Raw genomic sequence first — 20822 nt, forward strand, 5'->3', positions numbered from 1 at the left:
AGCCCACAGACCTTGATCTGATCTTGGCTGGCTCGTGCTCCCTCAGGGACAAGCCCAAAGCCGAGGGACTTGCCCAGCCTCTGTCTGATTCTCACAAACATGTGGATCAGCCAAGACTGGACATCAGGGCTGGGCTGGGCTCGTCTCCACACCTGGTTCATCGTCCTGTCCCCTGGGGACACTTATCCTCCAGCAGGCCTGCCTGGGTTGTTCCTACAAACCCAGGCTTATTCTCTCTCCCATCCTGCCTTCCCCATCAATAGTCCTCAGAACAGGATTAGAAAAATAACGGCGTCTGAACCACCACACCCATCTCAACCTCCCAGTTTGTTAGTGGGCTGGAGTGATAGCACAGCGGTAGGGTGTTTGCCTTGCGCGCAGCCAGCCCAGCCGAGCCAGGTTCGATTCCTCCGCCCCTCTCAGACAGCCTGGCAAGCTACCAAGAGTATTCGATATGCCAAACACAGTAACAAGGAGTCTCATAATGGAGACATTACTGGGCCCACTCAAGCAAATCGATGAACAATGGGAGGACAGTGTTTGCTTGTTTGTTTGTTTGTTTTGTTAGTAAACGGAGCCTCCTAGGGCGGGGTCCACCTGGAAACTCGGAGAACAGGGTCTGTGTTCAGATGTAGGGGATCCTGTCGTGGGACCCTCAGTTTTCTCATCTGAATAGTGGGCTGATCACAAAAATACCATACAGAAATGCAAATGCAGTAGTCTGCCTTGGAATGTAATTCAAATGATAGTTTGACTGCTATATAGAAAATATATCCTTGGGACCCAGAGAGATAAGGCATTTATTTGCCTTGCAGGCAGCCAACCTGGGTTCCATCCCCGGCATTCTATAGGATCTTCTGAGCACCACCAGGAATGATTCCTGAGCTCAGAACCAGGAGTAACTCCTAAGTATCAATGGGTGTGACCCAAAAATCAAAACTAAAACCAAAACCAAAAAAAAGAAAAAATCCATAGATCCCAAAATGAATGGGGCCGGGAAGATGATTCAAGGGTGGGAGCACATGTGGGGACCCCAGAGCTGATCCCCAGCATCACATGGTCCCCAAGCATAGTGGTCCAGGGCCCCCAAGCTCCACAGGAAAGTGCTCCTTGAATAACAATGGGTTCTCCTTTTCTAGGGCCCTGGATTGTCCCCAAGCCAAGTCCTTCCTTTCATCCCCCAAGTCTCTGGGCTGTGGCTTCTGCTGGGTCCTATCTTGATGATGCTCCCCCAGTTCCCAGGGTGTGACAATCCAGGGCAACAAAGCTGAAAGGAAGCAAGGGGGTCCCTGTGCGTGGAGGCCAGAGGTTCCAGACAGAACATCATGGGTGCTGGACATGCAGGGAGGGGTGCAGGGGAGCCCAGGAAGAAGGGCCAGGAGGTGGCAGTCCCAGTAGTGCTCAGAGGCGGCTGCAGCTGGGAGCACTTTCTCCAGCAGGAAGTCCCACAGGTGGATGGGGAGAAGCATCTGTGGCCAGCTGGGAAGGCCACCCTGAATGTCAGTCTGCTGGCAATCAGCCTGAGACCACAGGACTCTCAAACATACGGGTTCTGACCGCAGACGGAGAGCAGAAATGAGGTCTGGTGGGGAGACACAGCTGGGGCCCAGCGGGCGGAAGGAAGAGTCTCTCCGGAGGTCAAGGGGGTATTCAGGGGAAGGCAAGGAAGACAGGCTGCAGAGATACCATCTGAAAGGCACTGCGAGTAACAGAGGGCATGAGCCATGGCGAGTAGGTGGGAAGCTCTTTGCAAGAAAAGGAGCTAGCATATGCAGAGGCCCCGGGGCAGCCAGTGTGTTTGGGGTGGGGGGGGGGCGGAAGTAGGGAGAGATGAGGCAGAGAGGAGGTTCATCTCCTGCACATCTCAGGGAGAAGACTGGATTTGACTCCAGGTGCAGTGGGGGCAAGAGTGAAGAGGTCTGACTGGTATCTAGAATCTTCCTGAGTGCCAATGGGAGCAGAGGCTGGGGTGGAGAGAAGGAGCTGCAGCAGGTGTGTGGGGGCATTCGGGTGTCCAGCGAAGGAAATGACGGTCACGGGACAGGGACAGGCCCTCGGTGGCCATGGTGGAAAGGGCTTGCTGGGGTTCCATTCTGCGGGTCTCCCCTTCCACAGCCCAGGTCCCCCCACCCCTACCCGTGTCTCTGCTCCTCAGCCAGCGTCTCGCCCACCCCCATTCCCACTCTGGACCGGGCAGAGCTGGCGGCATGGCTCGGGGTTCCACTCAGCCTAAGCTTCCCTCGTGCGTCTTGGGAACAAAAGGAAACCACCACTACTAGGTGCAGGGCCGGCTTCCCAGAGGAAGTGGCTTCTCATCTACTCTGGTTTCCTCTGACACAGTTTGAAGACGGAGTCCTAGACGCTTGTCTGACACTCCTGGATGTCAACCCCAAGTTCCTGAAGAATGCCAGCAAGGACTGCTCCCGCCGCAGCAGGCCCGTCTACGTGGGCCGGGTGGTGAGCGCCATGGTGAGTGGCCTTGGGGCAGAGACGGGCACATCTCAGCGAAAAGAACTCGATTCAGAAAGACAAGATTTGGAGGGGCTGGAGCGATAGCACAGCGGGTAGGGCGTTTGCCTCGCACGCGGCCGACCCCAGTTCGATTCCCAGCATCCCATATAGTCCCCCGAACACTGCCAGGAGTAATTCCTGAGTGCATGAGCCAGGAGTAACCCCTGTGCATTGCCGGGTGTGACCCCAAAAGAAAAAATAATACAAGATTTGGGACAAGTGGGGTTGGAGCCATCACACAGCAGTGAGGGCATTTGTCTTGCACGTGGCAGACCCGAGTTTGATCCCTGACATCCCATATGGTTCCCCAAGCACCGCCAGGAGTGATCCCTGAGCATCGCCAGGTGTGACCTGCCCCTCCAAAATAAAACATACAAAAGATTTGGGACCAGTGGTCTAGCTCAACTGTAGAGCACAAGAGAGGCCCTGGGACCAAGCACTGCAAAGACAGAAAAGAAGCTAAAAATTGAACTGGAGCCAGGAGCCAGCGCCCTGCGTGGGTTGCATCCCCCGATGCTCCAGACTCCCTCCCAAGCACCACTACCAGGAATGGCCTCCAGGCCTCAGGGTGACGTGACTGTCCCTGGCACCAGGATGGCCTGGACTAAGCACATGAGAAGTAGGGGCTGGAGCAAGAGCACAGCAGGTAGGGCATTTGCCTTGCACACATCCAACCTGGGTTCCATCCCCAGAATCCCATATGGTCCCCCAAGCACCGCAGGAGTAATTCCTAAGTTCAGAGCCAGGAGTCACCCCTGAGCATCGCTGGGTGTGACCCCCCCAAAAAAAGCAAAAAAAAAAAAAACAATAAAAGCGCATGAGAAGTAGCCCTGCAGGGGGCTCGAAGGGTCTGAACAGGACAGAGCCTGCCATCTTGCCTCCTAGCAGGAGGGTGGTTGGGCAGAGGCCAGGGGTGGCGGGGGGGCATGGCCATGTGGTACTGGAGGAGCTGAGGCAGCCCTGAGCTCCCCACCAAGTGGTGGCACCCTCATGGATGAGCCCCAGTTTGCCGCAGACACACAGAGGAGAGAAGCCCTCCAGGAAGGGGCCGCCTGTGCCTGGCCATGTGGGAGGGGGAGAAAGCGCTGTGGTGGGGTAGGGGAGCAGAGAGCAGGGGGCTGGGCAGTGGGCGTGCGGGGGCCTTTCATTCTTCTTCCTGGCCCTTGGGAGTTTGGGGAGTGACCATCTGGGTCCATCTCTGTACACTCAGCTGCTCCAGCACCCCTGCCTGGAATCGCCCCCCCCCCCCGCCCCCCTCATCCCTCCCGTCCCTTCCCTCTGTCTCCTGCACCCTGAGGACTGTGCTGTCCCCTTCTTCCACCCTGCTGCCTTCCCTCCAAGCTCCGCTCTGACCCCCTCGTGTGCCCTGGACCACAGGTCAACTGCAACGATGACAAGGGCGTGCTGGAGGGCCGCTGGGATAACAACTACATGGACGGCATCAGCCCCATGTTCTGGAGTGGCAGCGTCGACATCCTGCGGCGCTGGAAGGACTTCGGCTGCCAGCGGGTCAAGTATGGCCAGTGCTGGGTGTTTGCCGCTGTGGGCTGCACTGGTGAGTGGCTGGCAAGCACCGGAAAGGAAGTAGGGGGACTCCACCTCTGGTCCTTTTCCTAGTAATAGCTCTGACTTGGATTGTTGTGGAGGTCCAGGGAAGCCCAGTGGGAGGCAACATGGGCTCGGGGCTGAGGTTTGGGGCTTTGGGGCCAGGTACCCCCAACTCACAAGCCCCAACGCCTCCCGGGTGTCTCCGTGACCTTGAGCATCACTTCTTTCTGAACCTCAGTTTCCTCTTCTGCAAAGTGAGGACAACAGGAAGGGCCTGCTTCCTGAAGAAGGAGTGACGGGAGGGTCTGCCCAGAACCGGGTCAGAACCAAACCAGAACTGGGCTCCGTGCAGCTCCTAGTAAATATGACCCATTAAAACATGGATTATCTGGGGCTGGAGCCATAGTACCGCGAGTAGAGCATTTGCCTTACACATGCCTGGCTCAGGTTCAACCTCCAGCCTCCCCTCTGGTCTCCCGAGCACTCCCAGGAGTACTTCCTGAGTGCAGAGCCAGGAGTAACCCGTGAGCATCACTGGGTATGACCCAAAATCAAAAGAAACAAAAAAGGAACAAGAGGTGAAAAAAAAGAAAACCCCATGGACTATCTTAGATACTGGAGCCCAGAAAATGCTCGATGGTTCCAGCGTTGCTGGTTCTGCTTCATGAGAGCAGGGACGTATCATCTAAGGACTGGAACGTAGAATCTGGGTCTGGGATGTCACTCAGGTTCTACCCCAACTCCATCTGGGCCTCCCAAGCACCAACCCGGGACCAGCCCTCGTTGCTGGCAGGGGTGGCCTACACACAAAACAGCAATGAAAAAAAGAGGACATAGAACCTGGCGTGGAGGCCTGAGTTCAAACCCCCGCTTCATGTTAGAGGTTTGTGTGACTAGCTGTGCATCCTTGGGTAGAACCCTTCACTCATCTGATCCTTCAACTGCTCTGTTGAATGGGCACAGATTGCCAAATGGTAGCGTCTGTATCTTGGGACGGTCGTGAGGATGGAGCCAGCACTCACACGGGCTCAGCTCATCCCTGCCGATGCTCTTAGGATCAGGCACAGGGATTCTAACTGGCTGCTTTGGACTCTCAGATGAGTGCTCAGGCCCAGAGCCAGTGGGCTGTGCGGGAAGTTTGGCCCAGGGTCACGGCTAAACTGACTCTGCCCCCTGCCCGCCTGCCTGTCTGCTTCCTGTGACTTCGAATTTCCCCTCTCTGGTGGAAATCCCCTTTCCTGAACCTTCCCTGAGCCTTCTCTCTGAAGCCGGAGTCCCAGCGCTCCCTGCCGGGGGGCCGCCAGAAGGGCCCAGCGACCGCTCATGGGCCCCGGCCCCCCCGGCCCAGGCTGGGTGGGGGGTCCTGCGGCCTCCTCGCAGGCACACAGCTGTCAGGGGACTCTAGGTTCAGCTGGGAGCCACTCAGCCCGGGGGGCGACTGTTGGCGGGATCTGTGTGTGTGAGGGGATGGGGCGGCCTGCTAGGTCTGAAGCCCAGCTCTGCCCTGGCCTGTGGGTGGGCGTGGACACGAGGACCACAGAGTGAGACCCCCTGGCCCGGGTCTAACCCCAGTCTCCACCCCCGTAGAGGGCCCCTAGGAGGGAGGTTGGACGTCACCCTGGCCCGTCTCTGGCTCTGCTGAGGTGTGGCTGCAGCTGAGGGTTTCCCGGGAAGCGTCCTGCGCATTGTCTCGGTGCCCGAGTGTCGGCTGCTGGGAATGCACAGACAGACGTTTGCAGGGAGCACGTGGGCCTCCAGCACTGGGGCTTCTGATTCATCACAGCCGCCCTGAGAGCCGCTATTATTAGCTCCCGGGGGAGGAGCACACGGAGGAAGAGGGGTGCCCAGGGCTACCCCAGGGATGGGCGGCACAGCTGGGTTGGGAACTAGGCGTGCCTGGCTCCGGGTGGCCTTGGGGCTGGTTGGGGGGGTGGGGGTGGGGGTGCTTCCCCAGGGCACTCTTAGGGACCCCGACCCCCATGCCTCTGCTCCCTAACCCCATGCCACAGAGGGGACAGGCCTGGCTTGGGGACACCCACAGATCAGGCCCCACCCAGGCCCCAGGGCACAGGGTCCAGGATCCAGGCCAGAGGTGGACGGTCCCCGTGGTCTGTCTGTCCAGCCTCCTGGGGGCCCAAACAGCTCCTGGCCCGAGGCCAGGCCCATTGAGGAAGCTCTTGTCCCAGCCTGTGACGGGCATGGGGCTGAGTCACATCCTCGGCTGTCCCCTGCTCTTGGGAGACCCAATCTGAGCAGAAGGAAAGTGAAACAGCCCTGTGCCCTGTGGGCTCTCGAAGAGGGACTTTTTGTTTCATTTCTTCATCTGGACCTTGACTTTTCCTTCACAGAGTTCATACCCTGTGGTGCTCTGGGGAGCACTCAGGATTCTCACGTGCCCGTCTGTCTCCTAGTCCTGCCCAGGCCCTGGGTTCCTGACCCTGAAAAGGCCTTGACAATGGGCATCAAAGGCCTATGTTGAAAGATAAGGGCGGGACTGGGGTTGGGGATCGCTTGCACAGCCGAGGGCCCTGTTTGGTTCTCCACAGCGTCTTGAGGGCCCCCTGGAGCAGGCCCTGAGCTTAGAGCCAGGAGCTTCTAAGTACCGAGGGGTGTGGCCCAGAAACAAAGAAAACAAAACCGAATAAAACCAAGACCAAGGGGAGATGGAGCAATAGCACAGCAGGTAGGGCGTTTGCCTTGTGCACAGTGGACCAGCTGACCAGGGTTCAATTCCCAGCATCCCTTATGGTCCCCCGAGCACCACCAGGAGTAATTCCTAAGAGCAGAGCCAGGAGTAACCCCTGTGCATCACCATCTGGGTGCCAGAGCCGCGCCCCCTCCCACTCCTGCCAGCCCTGCCACAGACCCCCTCACCCCCAGGGATCCAGGTGGGTCCCTCGCCCCATCCCAGCGCCTTACACCACAAGGCATCTGTCCCCTGACTGTCACCTCCTCGGTCTCTGTGCTGTGTCAGAAAGGTCTTACAGGAGCTGGAGGGGCAGGGCCAGGCCCAGAGAGGTGTAGGCACTGGCCCTGGGACACACAGCTGCTTCGTCCTGCTGGGCTCCGGGGACTCTCACTCACCCTCACTCCCCTCTGGCAGGTGGGCGGGCGTCAGTCTGGCCTGTGCCCTATGCTCTGTGCAAAGAAAATCAGAAAATGCCCTCCCAGTGCCCAGACCCCGAGGGGGTCCCCGCAGGCCAGCCCGGCAGGTGGGAACGAGGCCGAGTCCTGAGCTGTTGTGAGCAGAAAAAACGGGTGGGACCATCTGAAGCTGGCAGGGACTGCCTGGCCGAGACAGGCCGGTGGACAGCCGAGAGGTGGGACGAAGGGGCAGGAGCTGGGCCGTACTAGACCCAGCAGGGCCAAGGAACCCTGGCCTGAATCCTGAGGACCTCAGGGCACCCAGGTAGGGTTGGCGGGGGGGGGGGGGGGGGCGTAATGTCAGAGAGGCATTTTAGGGTCTCTCACACTTATGTCGGGGGGACTGAGGGGCCACCAGCGGCACGGGGCCATCGTCCATGCCAGGAGGTAGACTCACCCCAGCCCCCAGCTAGTGGGTGCTCCTGGGACACAGATGGGCATGTGGAGGCTGCAGCTGGCACAGGGCTGGGGGCCCTGACTGTCTGCTAACACCCCTCTCTGTGGCATCCCCCACTCCAGTGCTGCGGTGTCTGGGCATCCCCAGCCGTGTGGTGACCAACTACAACTCGGCCCACGACAAGAACAGCAACCTGCTCATCGAGTACTTCCGCAACGAGTTCGGGGAGATTCAGGGCAAGAGCGAGATGATTTGGTGAGCTGGGGTCCAGTGGGGATTGGGGGTGGGCAGGGCCCTGGAAGACCCCTCCAAGGGGGCCGTTTCATGGGGGTTAGTAGATGAGCAGGCCCAGAGAGCCAGTTACCGGGGTCAGGAGAGGGTGGGCGGGGGGTGTCAGGCACTGGTCTTGCATCCACTGATCCGGGGTCCATCCCTGCCCTGCCCAGGCCACTGAGTGATTCCTGACACTGCCCTGGCATCCCCCAGCACCGAAACAGGCCACAAGGGTCAGTAGGCTCAAAGGCGTGGAGCACTTGCTCTGTCCGCAGGGTCCTTAGTCACAAAACAAGTGTGCAAGCCCCAGACATGGTAATAGTAGCAACAACAAAGGGAAGAAAAGGAAGAGATGTTAATTAAAGGGAAAAAAAAAAGAGGACCGGAGCAATAGCACAGTGGGTAGGGCGTTTGCCTTGCATGCAGCCGACCCAGGTTCAATCCCCGGGATCCCATATGGTCCCCCAAGCACCACCAGGAGTAATTCCTGAGTGCAGAACCAGGAGGAACCCCTGAGCATTGCTGGGTGTGTCCCAGAAAAAAAAAAAAGAAAGAAAAAGAAAAGAGCTGTAGGGCACATGGACAAAGGGATCGAGGTATGGGATGGACGCTGAGGGTTGGGAAACAGCATGATCAAAGGCCCCAAGACAGAGGGAGTCAGGGAGGCCAGCAGGAAGGGAGGCCGGAATGGTGTGAGGGGACTGGGGGGTTGGGGGAGCAAGAAAGGGGGTCTGGGGTCTGGGCAGGGGTGGAGATGAGAACCCATGGGTAGAAAAGAAGGTGGGCACGGAGGCGAGACCCTGGGAGTGAGAGAGGAGAAAAGGTGCGGCCTGGGGGACTCAGGAGACCAAGGCCCCCGCAAAGGCCACGGGCCCACGGAGGCCACGGGGACGCTGAGCCACATCCTGACAACACAGCTGCTTCACTCCCACAGGAACTTCCACTGCTGGGTGGAGTCGTGGATGACCAGACCGGACCTGCAGCCGGGGTACGAGGGCTGGCAGGCCTTGGACCCCACGCCCCAGGAGATAAGCGAAGGTGGGTGGGTATGGTGGCCCCAGAATCCCTCAGCCGGGGAGGAGCAGGGTGACCCCAGGACCATGGGGCCACGCACTGTGGGTGACACACTGGGTGTTTATAACGCATCTTTCATGGCCTTGGGGAGAAGGAAACACACACAGGTGCCGGAGCAACCGCAGACCTCGGCTTCCGAGGCTTCCTCCATCATCAACGCTCATTGATGATCCAAGGGCTGAGAGTGTCTCGGCAAGACGTTATCAGGCCTTGGTTCAAAGCTTCTGGTCACTTCCAATTGTTTTGTGGGTGTTGGGGGCGTGGAGGGTGCTCAAAGGGCTGGAACACATACAGTGCATGCAGGAGCACCAGCGTCGATTTCCAGCCCTGCGCGACCCCCAGAGCACCAGGAGTGACCCCAGAGCACCACACTGGAAGCAGTGCGTGAGCACTGTGGGGATTTCCAGACCTCCAAACCCCCTTGCCCAGGGCTGGGGGGTGGGGTGTGGTGGTGTAGAGAATGCTCACGAGTGAACATGAAAGCGAAATTTGGAAAAGCCAAATTGATCCTTTTGCAAAATAATATTTTAGAAATTATAGACGATAGCACCTAGGGTTATTTAAAATAAAAAGCAAATTACATCAAAGCACAGTGACAGCACTTCCAGCTGAATGTGCTCTATGCTCTGGGACATGATCTAGTGGTGAGTGGCAGAGTCCCGTGATTCGGTGACAGAACAACAAAGTGTCCCCACGGCGCTGTGTTCCGTGCGGTGACGCCTCTCGAGAGCGCTCACATCAAAGGTCTGTCACCATCAAAGGCAAGGCCTTCAAAGTTTAGCGGAAACCGAGATGTGATTTTTCTCCTCCGAGTTCACGGCCCCTGAATTCGACTCGAAGAGGCTCTGGGGTCTCTGCCCCCGGGCTGCGAACTCCGGGCCATGTGCTTTTCACCCACTTCGGCGGCATCTCTCTGTACCATTGGTGTTTCTCCATCACATACTTTGCTGTGACTTGAATTTCAACTCCCCGTTCCATCCGATGGATCTACCGGGGCAAAGTCAAAAGTCTGCAGCCTTTCAATCTTGACCAGTGTGAGGAGGCTGTAAAACACGCGGAGAGAAAACTGGGGCTTTTTGCACACAGGAGCTCCAGGCATTCGTGTGTGTGTGTGCAGGGCTGAGCTCAAGGCTTGGCAGGGGCAGGCCGGGAGACCACCGTGCCTCCTCGGCAGTACTGTCCACGGCTTGCCCCTCCACTTCCTCAGGCTGCGGTGGGACTCGCTTCTATTTTATTCATCATTTACTAGGTGGGACTCCACCTCAACTTCACATCTGAAAGTGAGGAGCAGAGCAGAGCCCTGACTCAGCTACTCAGAGGCCGAGCCTCGGCAGACATGAGCCCAGAGCTGGGCCTCCGAGCCCACCTCCCGGGTGCTCACCTAGTGTCGCTCCAGGGCAGAGCGCTGGCTAAAAGGGCTGTGTGGCCATAAGACGTTTGCTTCATGGGTGGGGGTCCGGGGTGGGAGGCCTCTCCCCTGCAGCCAGACCCAGCCCTCCTCTCTGCTCCCCCCAACCAGGCACCTACTGCTGTGGCCCGGTGCCTGTCCGTGCCATCAAAGAGGGCGACCTGACCCCCAAGTACGACGCCCCCTTTGTCTTTGCTGAGGTCAACGCCGACGTGGTGGACTGGATCCAGCAGGAAGACGGGTCCATGCACAAGTCCGTCAACCATTCCCTGATCGTGGGACAGAAGATTAGCACGAAGCGTGTGGGCCGCGACGAGAGGGAGGACATCACCCACACCTACAAGTACCCGGAAGGTAGGCGTCTGGGCATGCCGCTGCCTCCTCGAAGTGTGGTGTGTGTGTGTGTGTGTGTGCGCACGCACAGATGTGTATGTGCAGGTATGTGCATGCGTGCAGGTGTGTGCAAGTGTGTGTGCGTGTAGGAGTGTACATGCTGTGTACATTGCAGATATGTGCAGGTTTGTGTGCATGTGTGTGTACTTAGGTGTGTACATGCTGTGTACATTACAGGTGTGTGCAGGCATGCGTGTGCACATAGATGTGTACATGCTGTGGACAATACAGATGTGTGCAGGTGTGTGTGTGTGCACATGTGTGTGCAGGTGTGTGCATGCATGCAAGTGTGTGCGTGCGCATGCTGGCACGTGTACACTCAGGTGTGAGTGCGTGCATGTGTGTATGCATGTGTGAGACTGGGCAGACTGCCGACACCATGACCTGTGGGTCATCTTAAGAAATGACTTAGGAAGGTCACATTCCATCTCAAATTCCTGAGGAACGAGAGCAGCTTACCACACACTGCGGTTATTCCGAGAGGGTTATTTGTTAGGGGAAGAATTTTATATTCCACTCTCTTCTATTTACCTCTCGAGGCTGTTCTACCTCCCTCCGCTGTGTTGCCATCCTGGGTGCTGGGCTCGGCTGTGCTCTGGGGGCAGGGCTGGCTGGGGCCACACACTCAGCTGGGGGCACCAGGGATCCCAAATGGCCGTGCCAGCCAGCTCAGCCTGAGCCTGTGGGGTCATGCTGGGCTCAGTCTCACGGCTTCATGCTTGCCAGGCCAGGGCCCCTGCCACTGAGCTCTCCCTGGGCCCTCCGTTTGGTTTTTAGCGTCGTCTTTTGGGGTGTTTGGGCTCTTCACCAAGGGGAGGGGGTGGCTGTGATTGAGGAAAGATGTGCTTGTTCGCAGAAAATGAACGGCCGTGCGGACAGCCGTGCTCGCTTTGCTAATCACAACACATTTGTAGAGCGGCTCCAAAGTCCAGAGGCCACTGCGGAAGCTTCTGGGAACTGTGGAGTTTTGCTTTCGCAGTTTCTCATCAGACTGGAGAGTGTGAAGGCAGATGGGTGGGGAAGGTTCAGAGAGGAGCTGAGATATATATATACTTTTTCTTAATGCTCAAGCTAAGTCAGTAGTTGGAGAAAAGAACCCTGATTATTTTAAAATTTGGATTCATGTACACCTAACTGAATTTTTTTGTAGTTTTGGGGGCCACACCCCGCAGACCAAACAGAGCCAAGGATCACACCCAAGGGGCACCTGCACGTAAGCTAGGGCCCAGTCCTCGAAGCTAAAGTGAGTCTTCCTGAACTTGGAGAGTGTGCCCACTCGGTGGCCCATCCCACACTCCACTATGCTCCGGGACTGGACGGGGCACGGAGTGGCCATGGTCTGGATGGACAGAGTCAAACCGAAGGAAAGGTCTAGAGTGGGTGGTTTGCTAGAACATGTAGGGAGCCGGTGATACTGGAGGAGCTCGTGACAAGGTCACAGGAAGGGGCAACCGGGCTAGGAAGGTGGGCTGGGCATTCCTGAGTAGAACTGATGATGGTCAGGAAGGGCTGGGGGAGGGGCCAGGCAGAAGCAAGCCTGTGCTTGGAGATGTCATGCCTGTGCTGAGCTGGCACTGAGCACTGTGCTAGGCCCTGGACTTGACAGAAGATGAATGAAACGCTGGCTTAGTACTTTTCTTTTATTGAGGTGGGGGTGCTTAGGGCTTACTCCTGGCTCTGCACTCAGGGATCTCTCCTGGCGGGCTTGGGGGACCATATGGGGTGCTGGGAACTGAAGCCGGGTTGGCTGTGTGCAAGGCAGGTGTCTTCTCACCTCTCTAGCCCCTTATTTCCTTTTTTGAGGGGCACCCCCAGTGGTGCTCAGGGACCACCCTTGACAGTGCTCAAGGGATCTTAAGTGGCACCCCAGCCATATGTAAGGCAAGCACCTAAGCTTCTGTTCTCTCTCTCTCTCTCTCTCTCTCTCTCTCTCTCTCTCTCTCTCTCTCTCTCTCTCTCTTTCTCTCTCTCTCTCGGTTTAAAAGGCCAAGAATGTGAACAGAAAATGGGCTGACAAACCCTGACAGTAGTAGGCAGCTAAGGAACTCCAACAGGCCTCTGACTCATCCATCTTGAGGAAGGAGCAGGAGCAGGCAGAGGCTTCCTGGTGGAGGGGTCATTGGGGGCTGGGTCTTGAGGGCAGTATAGGAGTTCACTCGTGGAAGCAGTTTCCTCCTGTTGGTACAGGAATGCAGAGAAGGGGCAGAGGGGGCTGCTGGGCTGAGTCACCAGGGAGCCGGCAACCCAGCCTCCCCGCCCCCGCTCCCCCCTACCCATCTGCTGTCCCCACAGGGTCCGCGGAGGAGAGGGAGGCCTTCACGAGGGCCAACCACCTGAACAAGCTGGTGGAGAAGGAGGAGCTGGAGCTGGCCATGCGGATCCGCGTGGCCGAGGGCATGAGCATGGGCAGCGACTTCGACGTCTTCACCCACATCTCCAACAACACGGCCGAGGAGCGCACCTGCAGCCTGCTACTCTGCGCCCGCACCGTCAGCTACAACGGGGTCCTGGGGCCCGAGTGCGGCACCGAGCACCTGCCCGACCTCTTCCTGGAGCCCTTCTCCGGTAAGGCCGTGAGCCCGGCCGGGCGCGACGCTGAGCGGGTGTGGGCGACCTCCGCCTCCTCTGGGACAGGCCCTGTCCCCAGCACTCGATAAGTAGCAACCCAGGTAGTTCTTTCAGCTGGGGGCTCACCCAGAAGTGCTCAGGGGCCACTCCTGGCGGTGCTTGTCGGACACAGAACCGCCACCTGCATAGCAGGCCGGTGCCTTAACTCCTGTGCTCTCTCCCTCTGACCTGACTCAGTTCATTTTGTGGGGGTGGACGGGGACATGGGGTTTGGGTTATCCCAGGTAGTAGGGTGCTCAGGGGCTGTTCTGGCTCTGTGCTCAAGAGTGAGCCCCGGCAGTGCTCGGGAAACATATGCACCACTGGGGATCTAGCGGGACTCAAAGCCCCCTGTGAGGGAACCGCCTTGACCCCGCTACTGTCTCTCCAGCCCAACCCCATTAATTTTTTTTTTTTTTTGCTTTTTGGGTCACACCCTGCGATGCACAGGGGTTCCTCCTGGCTCTGCACTCAGTAGTTACTCCTGGCGGTGCTCAGGGGACCATATGGGATGCTGGGAATCGAACCCGGGTCGACCGCGTGCAAGGCAAACGCCCTACGCGCTGTGCTGTCTCTCCAGCCCCAACCCATTAACTCTTGTGACAAAAGTAGGGGGCAGAGTCTTGTAGGGTCCCATCGTCATCCAGGTGGGAAGACCGCACAGAAAGGTTAAGTAATGTTCCCAGGCTCACACAGCGCAGAGATGAAGCGGTGCCCTTAGCCGCGAGACTATTCAGCTCCTCCGCCGCCTGATGGCTGCCCCGGCCCCCTCCTGGGCCCCCGTGGCCTCACCTCTGCTCCTCTTCTACGGCAGGAACCCCCTGCCCCGCTATTCCTCTGGACATTCAGAGCTTTCCAGAGAAGAGGTGCTTGATCAGCGCTGCCCAGAGAACTTTCTAGAAGAAGGGGCGGTTCCGGCCTCTTGCCCACCTGCAGGCCTCCCCTCTGCCCTGGCGTCTTCCTCCTCCTTTCTAGCCTCTGCCTCCGCCCTTGGCCCTGATGGGCTGTTTCTTGTTTGTCTCTGGGCCAGTCCTGAAGATACTGAGGGGCCACCCTTAGTGGGGGACCGTATGCAGCACCGGGCATGGGGGTCAGCAGCCCAGGAGCAGGGGCCCTGCCCACTGAGCCATCTCTGCGGCCCTTCGAGGGGTTGGAGCATGGGGACCAGGTGCTGAAAGAGGGACAGTGTCATCTCTCGGCTTTTCTGCCGCTCGGTCCCAGACTCCGTCCATCTGTCCGTCTGGGCTGTGTCTCTCATCCTCCTGGGCACGTCGTGGGCACTGTAGGGCAGCGGGGAGGGGAGGAGGTGCCGCATGCGCCCCCTGGTGGAAGCAGAGCTGGCCCAGGAAGGCCCAGGTAGACGTTGAGCTCAGGTCCTGCCCCTTCGAGCTGCTTATTGTTCTTGGTGATAAAACCTGAGGGGCTTCCACGCGCGAGTGGACAGGAAGCCAGAGGCGAGAGGGACCCTGTGGCCGCAGCCCTGCCTCCTTGCTTGCTCTCCTCTTCCCTCCGCTGCTTGCCCTCCTCCCTCAACCCCACGGGGCGCGGGCGGGGTGGGAGGCACTAGAATATATACTATGTAGCCTCCGTGACCCTCATCTCTGAGGAATCTTCCAGAACAGGAAAAATTGCCTAAGGACCCACGACCCACTTTTCCCTGCTCTCCACCAGCTCCTGGGCCCCGGGCCAAGGCCACGGTCCATGCACCACAGACCGCGGGTTCCTAGAGCCCCACCCTGGGCCCGGCCCGGAAAAGTCAACAGTGGGGGCCACGTCCTCCCCTCCGGGGGGACAGTCCTCGCCTCCCGTCCGGGGAGCTGCTCACAGTTTCCGCTGCTCCACCAGGGCCGGCCCGAGGCTCCCTCCTCGTCCTCCCTTCTGGCACCAGCCTCGCTTTTGCTTCTGCCGTGTCATATGATCAGAGACGGGGCGGGGTCAGGCTGGGAACGAAAGACCAGAGGCCCGGCAGCGTTTTCCATGGCCAGGGACGCAAAGCCCTGGGTGCTGGCCAGGCCTGGGTCCAGGGTGACACCTGGCCGGCACTGGGGTCTGTCTGTCCATCCGTCCGTTTGTCCATCTGCGCATCCCTGACCCCTGCCGGGCTAACCATGATCCAGGCCCCAGACCTTGCCCGTTATTTCTCTTTCTCAGGCTTGCGACGCACTTTATTTTCATGGGAAACTTCCATTTGTCCTTTTGAAGCTCAGCTTCAGGTTATGCAATGTCACGTACAAGCTTGGGGTGGGGGGGGGGTGGATGGCCAGAGGAGTTGGGCGCAGGCTCTCCATGCAGGAACCCCAGGCTCGCTCCCCAGCATCGCATTGTCCCTGGGTGGCAATGAGTGTGACTCCAAAGCCACGGAGACGCATGGCTGCATTCTGGAAACGTTTTCTGGGAGAAGGGTGCGGGGAGGGGGCCAGAAAGAGGAGCAGTGGGGTGTGCCTGGTTCTGTGACCCTCAGCAGGAGAGGGACCGGGTTCTCAGTGCCCAGCCCCTTCCTCCTCCCCAGGCAGCGCCAGTGCCCTGGTCACAGAGTTCTGGTCAGGAAAATTGGTTAGCGGGCCGGAGAGACAGCACAGCAGGGAGGGCATTTGCCTTGTATGCAGCCAGCCCAGGTTCGATTCCCAGCATCCCATATGGTCCCCTGAGCACCGCCAGGAGTGATTCCTGAGTGCAGAGCCAGGAATAACCCCTGTGCATTGCCTGGTGTGGCCCAAAAGTAAGAGAGAGAGAGAGAGAGAGAGAGAGAGAGAGAGAGGAAGAAAAATGATATAGAATTTCATCAGATTCCTCTTGTGGGGGGCCCTGCCAGCTCCTCTCTCAGCCCTTCCCCCCAATGCCATGAGCTCTGCCATGTGGGTCTGAGGCCCCGGACAGGGAGGAAGCTGAGGGGAATGGGGTGGGGGTGGAGTCATGCTCCAGGCAATGGTCAAGGTCATGGTCATGGTCAAGGTCATGCCAGCACTGAGTGGGAGAAGGTTCCTCCACCTGTGAAATGGGTCCAGCCCCACCATGTAGGGTAACGAGATGCTGCCCACAGGAGGGACAGCCCCGTGACCCGGGGCCATGGGCCTCCGTATCCTTGTCTATAAAGTGGGCAGGAGCAGAAGTCCAGCTCTTCTAGGGCTGCGGTGAAGGGGAAGCGGGGCGTTTCAGGTGCAGCCCACGGCAGCTCGGGCCCTTCCCGGGGAGAAGCAGCAGCCGGCAAGCCCTGTCCCCCAACCCCTCACCCCGTCCACTGCCCATGTCCCCCTTCACGCTTTGATGCCAGGCCCTGCCTCCTGCCCACTCACTGGGTATGCTCCACTGCCCCCTGTTCACACAGCCCGTCCATCCCTTACCCCACCCGGCTCAGCCACAGGATCCATCCTCCCAACCATTCACCCGTCCTCCCCAGTCACTCAGCCCGTCCTCCCCAGCCTCCCAGCCCATCCTGTCGGCACTCAAAGACCCCTCCCCATCCACGGAGTGAGCACTCGGTGGCTCCAGAGACATTAAGCACAAGCTCCGGGCACAGAGCGAGCAGCCCACGTCCAGCCCGTTAGCAGAGGGCAGAGGGTAGGGGGAGGCCCAGCATCCCCGGGCGGGCGGTGTCCGCCTCCCCCCGGCCCCCCAGCACTGCCCGCATGGCCCCTGTCTCAACAGAGAAGAACGTGCCCCTACGCATACTGTATGAGAAGTACTGTGACTGCCTGACCGAGTCCAACCTCATCAAGGTGCGCGCCCTCCTCATCGAACCTGCCAGCAACAACTACGTGCTGGCTGAGAGGGACCTCTACCTGGAGAACCCCGAGATCAAGATACGGGTGAGGCGGGGAGCCCCAAGGTCGAGGTAGGGGTGAGGCGGGGAGAGGCGCAGGGCCCGAAGGCTCCACCATGATTCACGCCTTTGGGGGTCTTAAATCAAAGCCAAATCGGGGGCAGCTGGAAGAAGGGGCCTGGGAAAGACCCTCAGAACCCCAACGGTGGGACCCCAGGCTGGTCCCTACTAACATGCCCAGCCCAGGGTGGAAGTCCCCAGGCAGTCCACAACGTCAGGCATGTGAGAGCCCCGGGCTCCGTCCCTGACACCGCCTGGCCTCAGAGCATGCAATAAGCACCACGACACCACCTCTGGGCTGCATGCCAGGCCCCGGGGGCCCTGCAGGGACGGGTGGAAGTGTCACAGGACAGACCCGGGAGACGCCCAGGCACAGGACGGCCCCACAAGACTCATGATGTCCAACCAAGAGCCACCTTTGCTCAGAGCACACAGCTCACAGGTGGCTGAGCCAGGTTCCTCTCTGCGTCGCCTGGGAACGGGGGTCCCCACACTCACGGAGCAGAGTGTCTGCACGTGGGGAGACCCCTACCGCTGTCTTTACCCATTGTCAATAACGGCCACTTTTGCAGTCCTAGGGCCCGGCTCCCCCGGGAAGGCTGGGGTGGTGATGGGAACATCAGCTCCAAGTGAGCCCTGACCGCGTGACCCCGGGGCCCTGGGCTTCCTGTGCGGGTACCCCGGGGGGAGCTAGGAGGACCCCCATCGTCCAAGAGGTGAAGGGACCCCCCCTGAGGCCACTCCAGGAAGGGGCCCGGGGCAGATGTCACCTCCATGTTTTCAAGATGAGGACGTGGAGGTGCAGGGGTGGGGAGTGACGGTGGCAGGGCTGGGCCTGGCTTCCCTCAGACACCGGAGGGGCTCTGAGCCCCGTTCCTCCTCAAGGCCCCTGACAGCTGCCCTTTGCCCTCTGCCCTCTGCCCTCTTCCAGATCCTGGGCGAGCCCAAGCAGAACCGCAAGCTGGTGGCTGAGGTGTCCCTGCGCAACCCCCTCACGGTGCGCCTCTTGGGCTGCGTCTTCACCGTGGAGGGCGCCGGCCTGACTCAGGAGCACAAGTCCGTGGAAGTGTAAGTGGGGCCGCTGTGGGGGGGCCCGGGGAGGAGGCCCCCCACCCGCGAGGCCCCGGCCCCCCCTCCCACGCCCCACGCACCCACACAGCTGCCCAATAGCCCGCCCGATGCCCACCCAGGCGCCAAGACGCCCCTGCACTCAGGGACCCTCCACACTCGCCCCACATCCACGCAAAACGTTTCCCACTGCCCGAACCCCCCGGGTGGGAGTGTCCTCAGAGCTGCGGGCTGTGTCTACACACGCCGCCTCTGCTGCTCTGTCCCAGTGCAGTTCAGACGCGGTGGAGCCCCAGACCTTCGCACGCAGCCCCATGCATGTCATGCACACATACACACTCACACGTGACTCACATTCACACATGTGCACACACTCACATGCCCTCTTACATATATTCACACACTCACAGGCTCCCACTGCAAGCATGACTGACCGCCAGCCCTGCACACACACTGTGGTCTCATACACACTCACAGACACGCGTGTGCACACTCATGCACACACACACTCTCATGTACACACTCCTGCATACACACACTCTCACATACACACACACATACTCACATACATTCACATGCACATTCTTACAATTCACTCACGCGCTCACACCCACACACATTCACACACACGTGCTCACCCATTCTCTCTCACATGCATTCACACTCACATACACACTCTCTCACACGCACTCACACCCAGGCAAATATTCACACACATTCACACACACTCTTCAATTCACAATAGTCTCTTACATATATTCACGTACATACACACATACACGCTCTTACACATGACTCACATACGTTCACACACACATTCTTACATTCTCGCTCACACATACTTACACATATTCATACACTCTCAAATACATACACACTCTCACACACACCAAATACACACTCACACATACTTTATAGTCACACACACTCTCACATACCCATACACTCACATATACATAAACACTCTTACACAGGACTCACATTCACGCTCACACACACTCTCACACATACTCTTACATATATTCGCACACTCACATGCACACTCTTTTTTCAAAACAATTTTTATTAGTGAAACACCATGAGGTACAGTTGTGACTTACAAATTTTTGTGCTTGGGTTTCAGTTATACAATGATCGAGTACCCATCCCTCCACCAGTGCCCATGCTCCACCACCACTAATCCCAGTATCCCTCCCATCCCCCCATACCCCCCATCCCACCCTGCCTCTGTGGCAGGGCATTCCCTTTTGTTCTCTCTCCTCTTTTGGGTGTTGTGGTTTGAAAAAGAGGCATTGAGTGGCAATCATGTTCGGTCTATAGTCTACTTTCAGCATGCTTCTCCCATCCTGGGTGGATCTTCCCAAAACCCTTTATTTGGTGCTCCCTTCTCTATCTGAGCTGCCCTTACCCCTAGTTCACATGCACACACTCATACATCATATACTCACATACACACACATACCTCAACACACTTACCCTCACGCTCCCACACACAGTCACACACTCACAACACTCACACTGTATACTCTCACACACGTCTGCACACACACACACACACACACACACACACACCCTCACACCCGGTGTCCGGGGCGTGGAGAGCAGGCGGCCCTGGCATCCATCAGGGGTGCAGCCCCTCTGGCACTGTGTGGGTCCCCGGTGAGGGGCCCCTCTCCTCATACCGTCTCTCTGTCCTCACAGCGCGGACCCCGTGGAGGCGGGCGAGGAGGTCAAGGTACGGGTGGACCTGCTCCCGCAGTTCGTGGGCCGCCACAAGCTAGTGGTCAACTTCGACAGTGACAGGCTCAAGTCCGTGAAGGGCTTCCGGAACGTCATCATCGGCCCCCCCTAAGGGGCGCCCGTGCCAGCACCTCCGCAGCCGGCTGAGAATCTCTAACTGACCCCACTCTGTGTCCCAAGCTAAAGAGCAAAAATCCGCCTCTTCTCTGGCTGTGGCTTCCCTGGGAGGGCTGGGCGGCCTGCGGGGGGCGCTCTTTGGAATAGAATGTGCTTCTGCTCTCTCTGTCTGTCTGTCTCTGTCTCTCTGTCTCTCTCTCTCTTTCCCCCCACCCTGTGCCCGGTCCCCTCACGTGTCTGGAAAGCTTGGAACCTCCACAGCGGGACTCTGACCTCGGGAGCCTGGGCTTGACGTGGGGGACGAGGGCACAGGGGCCTCGGAAGAGACGCAGAGTTGTGCCGCATTGCTCCATCTCCTCCACGGGCAGACCTGGGCCTCCGAGCCTGGGAGCGCCCTGCACCCCCCCTCCCGTCCCCCAGACTGCGCCCAGAGGCCCCTGGAACAGGGTCCCCCCACATCCCAGTGGTCCTGGCTCGAAGCCCCTCCCACACGTGCTGACAAAGCCACCAGCCCACTTATTGGGGAAACCAGGGCTCTGGAGAAGAAAGGCGGCCACCGACAGCTGTTGGCGAGGCCCGGTCGTATGAAGGGCGGGCAGGGGGCAGGGCCTTCTGACTCCGAGTCCAGCCCCTGTCCACGACGCCAGCACACTGCCCGGAGACTGTCAGAGGACACAGTGGGGGCCCAGGAGGCTGGGGAGGGATTGAAAGTTCAAGTGGTT

At 58.8% G+C, this 20822-nt stretch overlaps 1 protein-coding gene across 2 annotated transcripts in view; it reads left to right on the plus strand.

Moving 5' to 3' along the window:
* Positions 1 to 20270, plus strand: part of TGM2 (transglutaminase 2) — a 37585-nt gene extending 17315 nt beyond the window's left edge. For both annotated transcript variants that reach the window (XM_056121657.1, XM_056121656.1), the window contains 9 exons: positions 2341 to 2469; positions 3889 to 4066; positions 7723 to 7855; positions 8808 to 8911; positions 10467 to 10709; positions 13041 to 13313; positions 17001 to 17161; positions 18107 to 18243; positions 19945 to 20270. In XM_056121657.1, coding sequence (XP_055977632.1) covers positions 2341 to 2469; positions 3889 to 4066; positions 7723 to 7855; positions 8808 to 8911; positions 10467 to 10709; positions 13041 to 13313; positions 17001 to 17161; positions 18107 to 18243; positions 19945 to 20095 — 1509 coding nt within the window. In that variant the 3' untranslated portion in view covers positions 20096 to 20270. The remainder of the gene's footprint in view (positions 1 to 2340; positions 2470 to 3888; positions 4067 to 7722; positions 7856 to 8807; positions 8912 to 10466; positions 10710 to 13040; positions 13314 to 17000; positions 17162 to 18106; positions 18244 to 19944) is intronic.
* The last annotated feature ends 552 nt before the right edge of the window (positions 20271 to 20822 follow it).

Source organism: Sorex fumeus, unplaced genomic scaffold (genome assembly GCF_029834395.1).
Source record: "Sorex fumeus unplaced genomic scaffold, SorFum_2.1 ptg000044l, whole genome shotgun sequence".
Classification (NCBI taxonomy): domain Eukaryota; kingdom Metazoa; phylum Chordata; class Mammalia; order Eulipotyphla; family Soricidae; genus Sorex; species Sorex fumeus.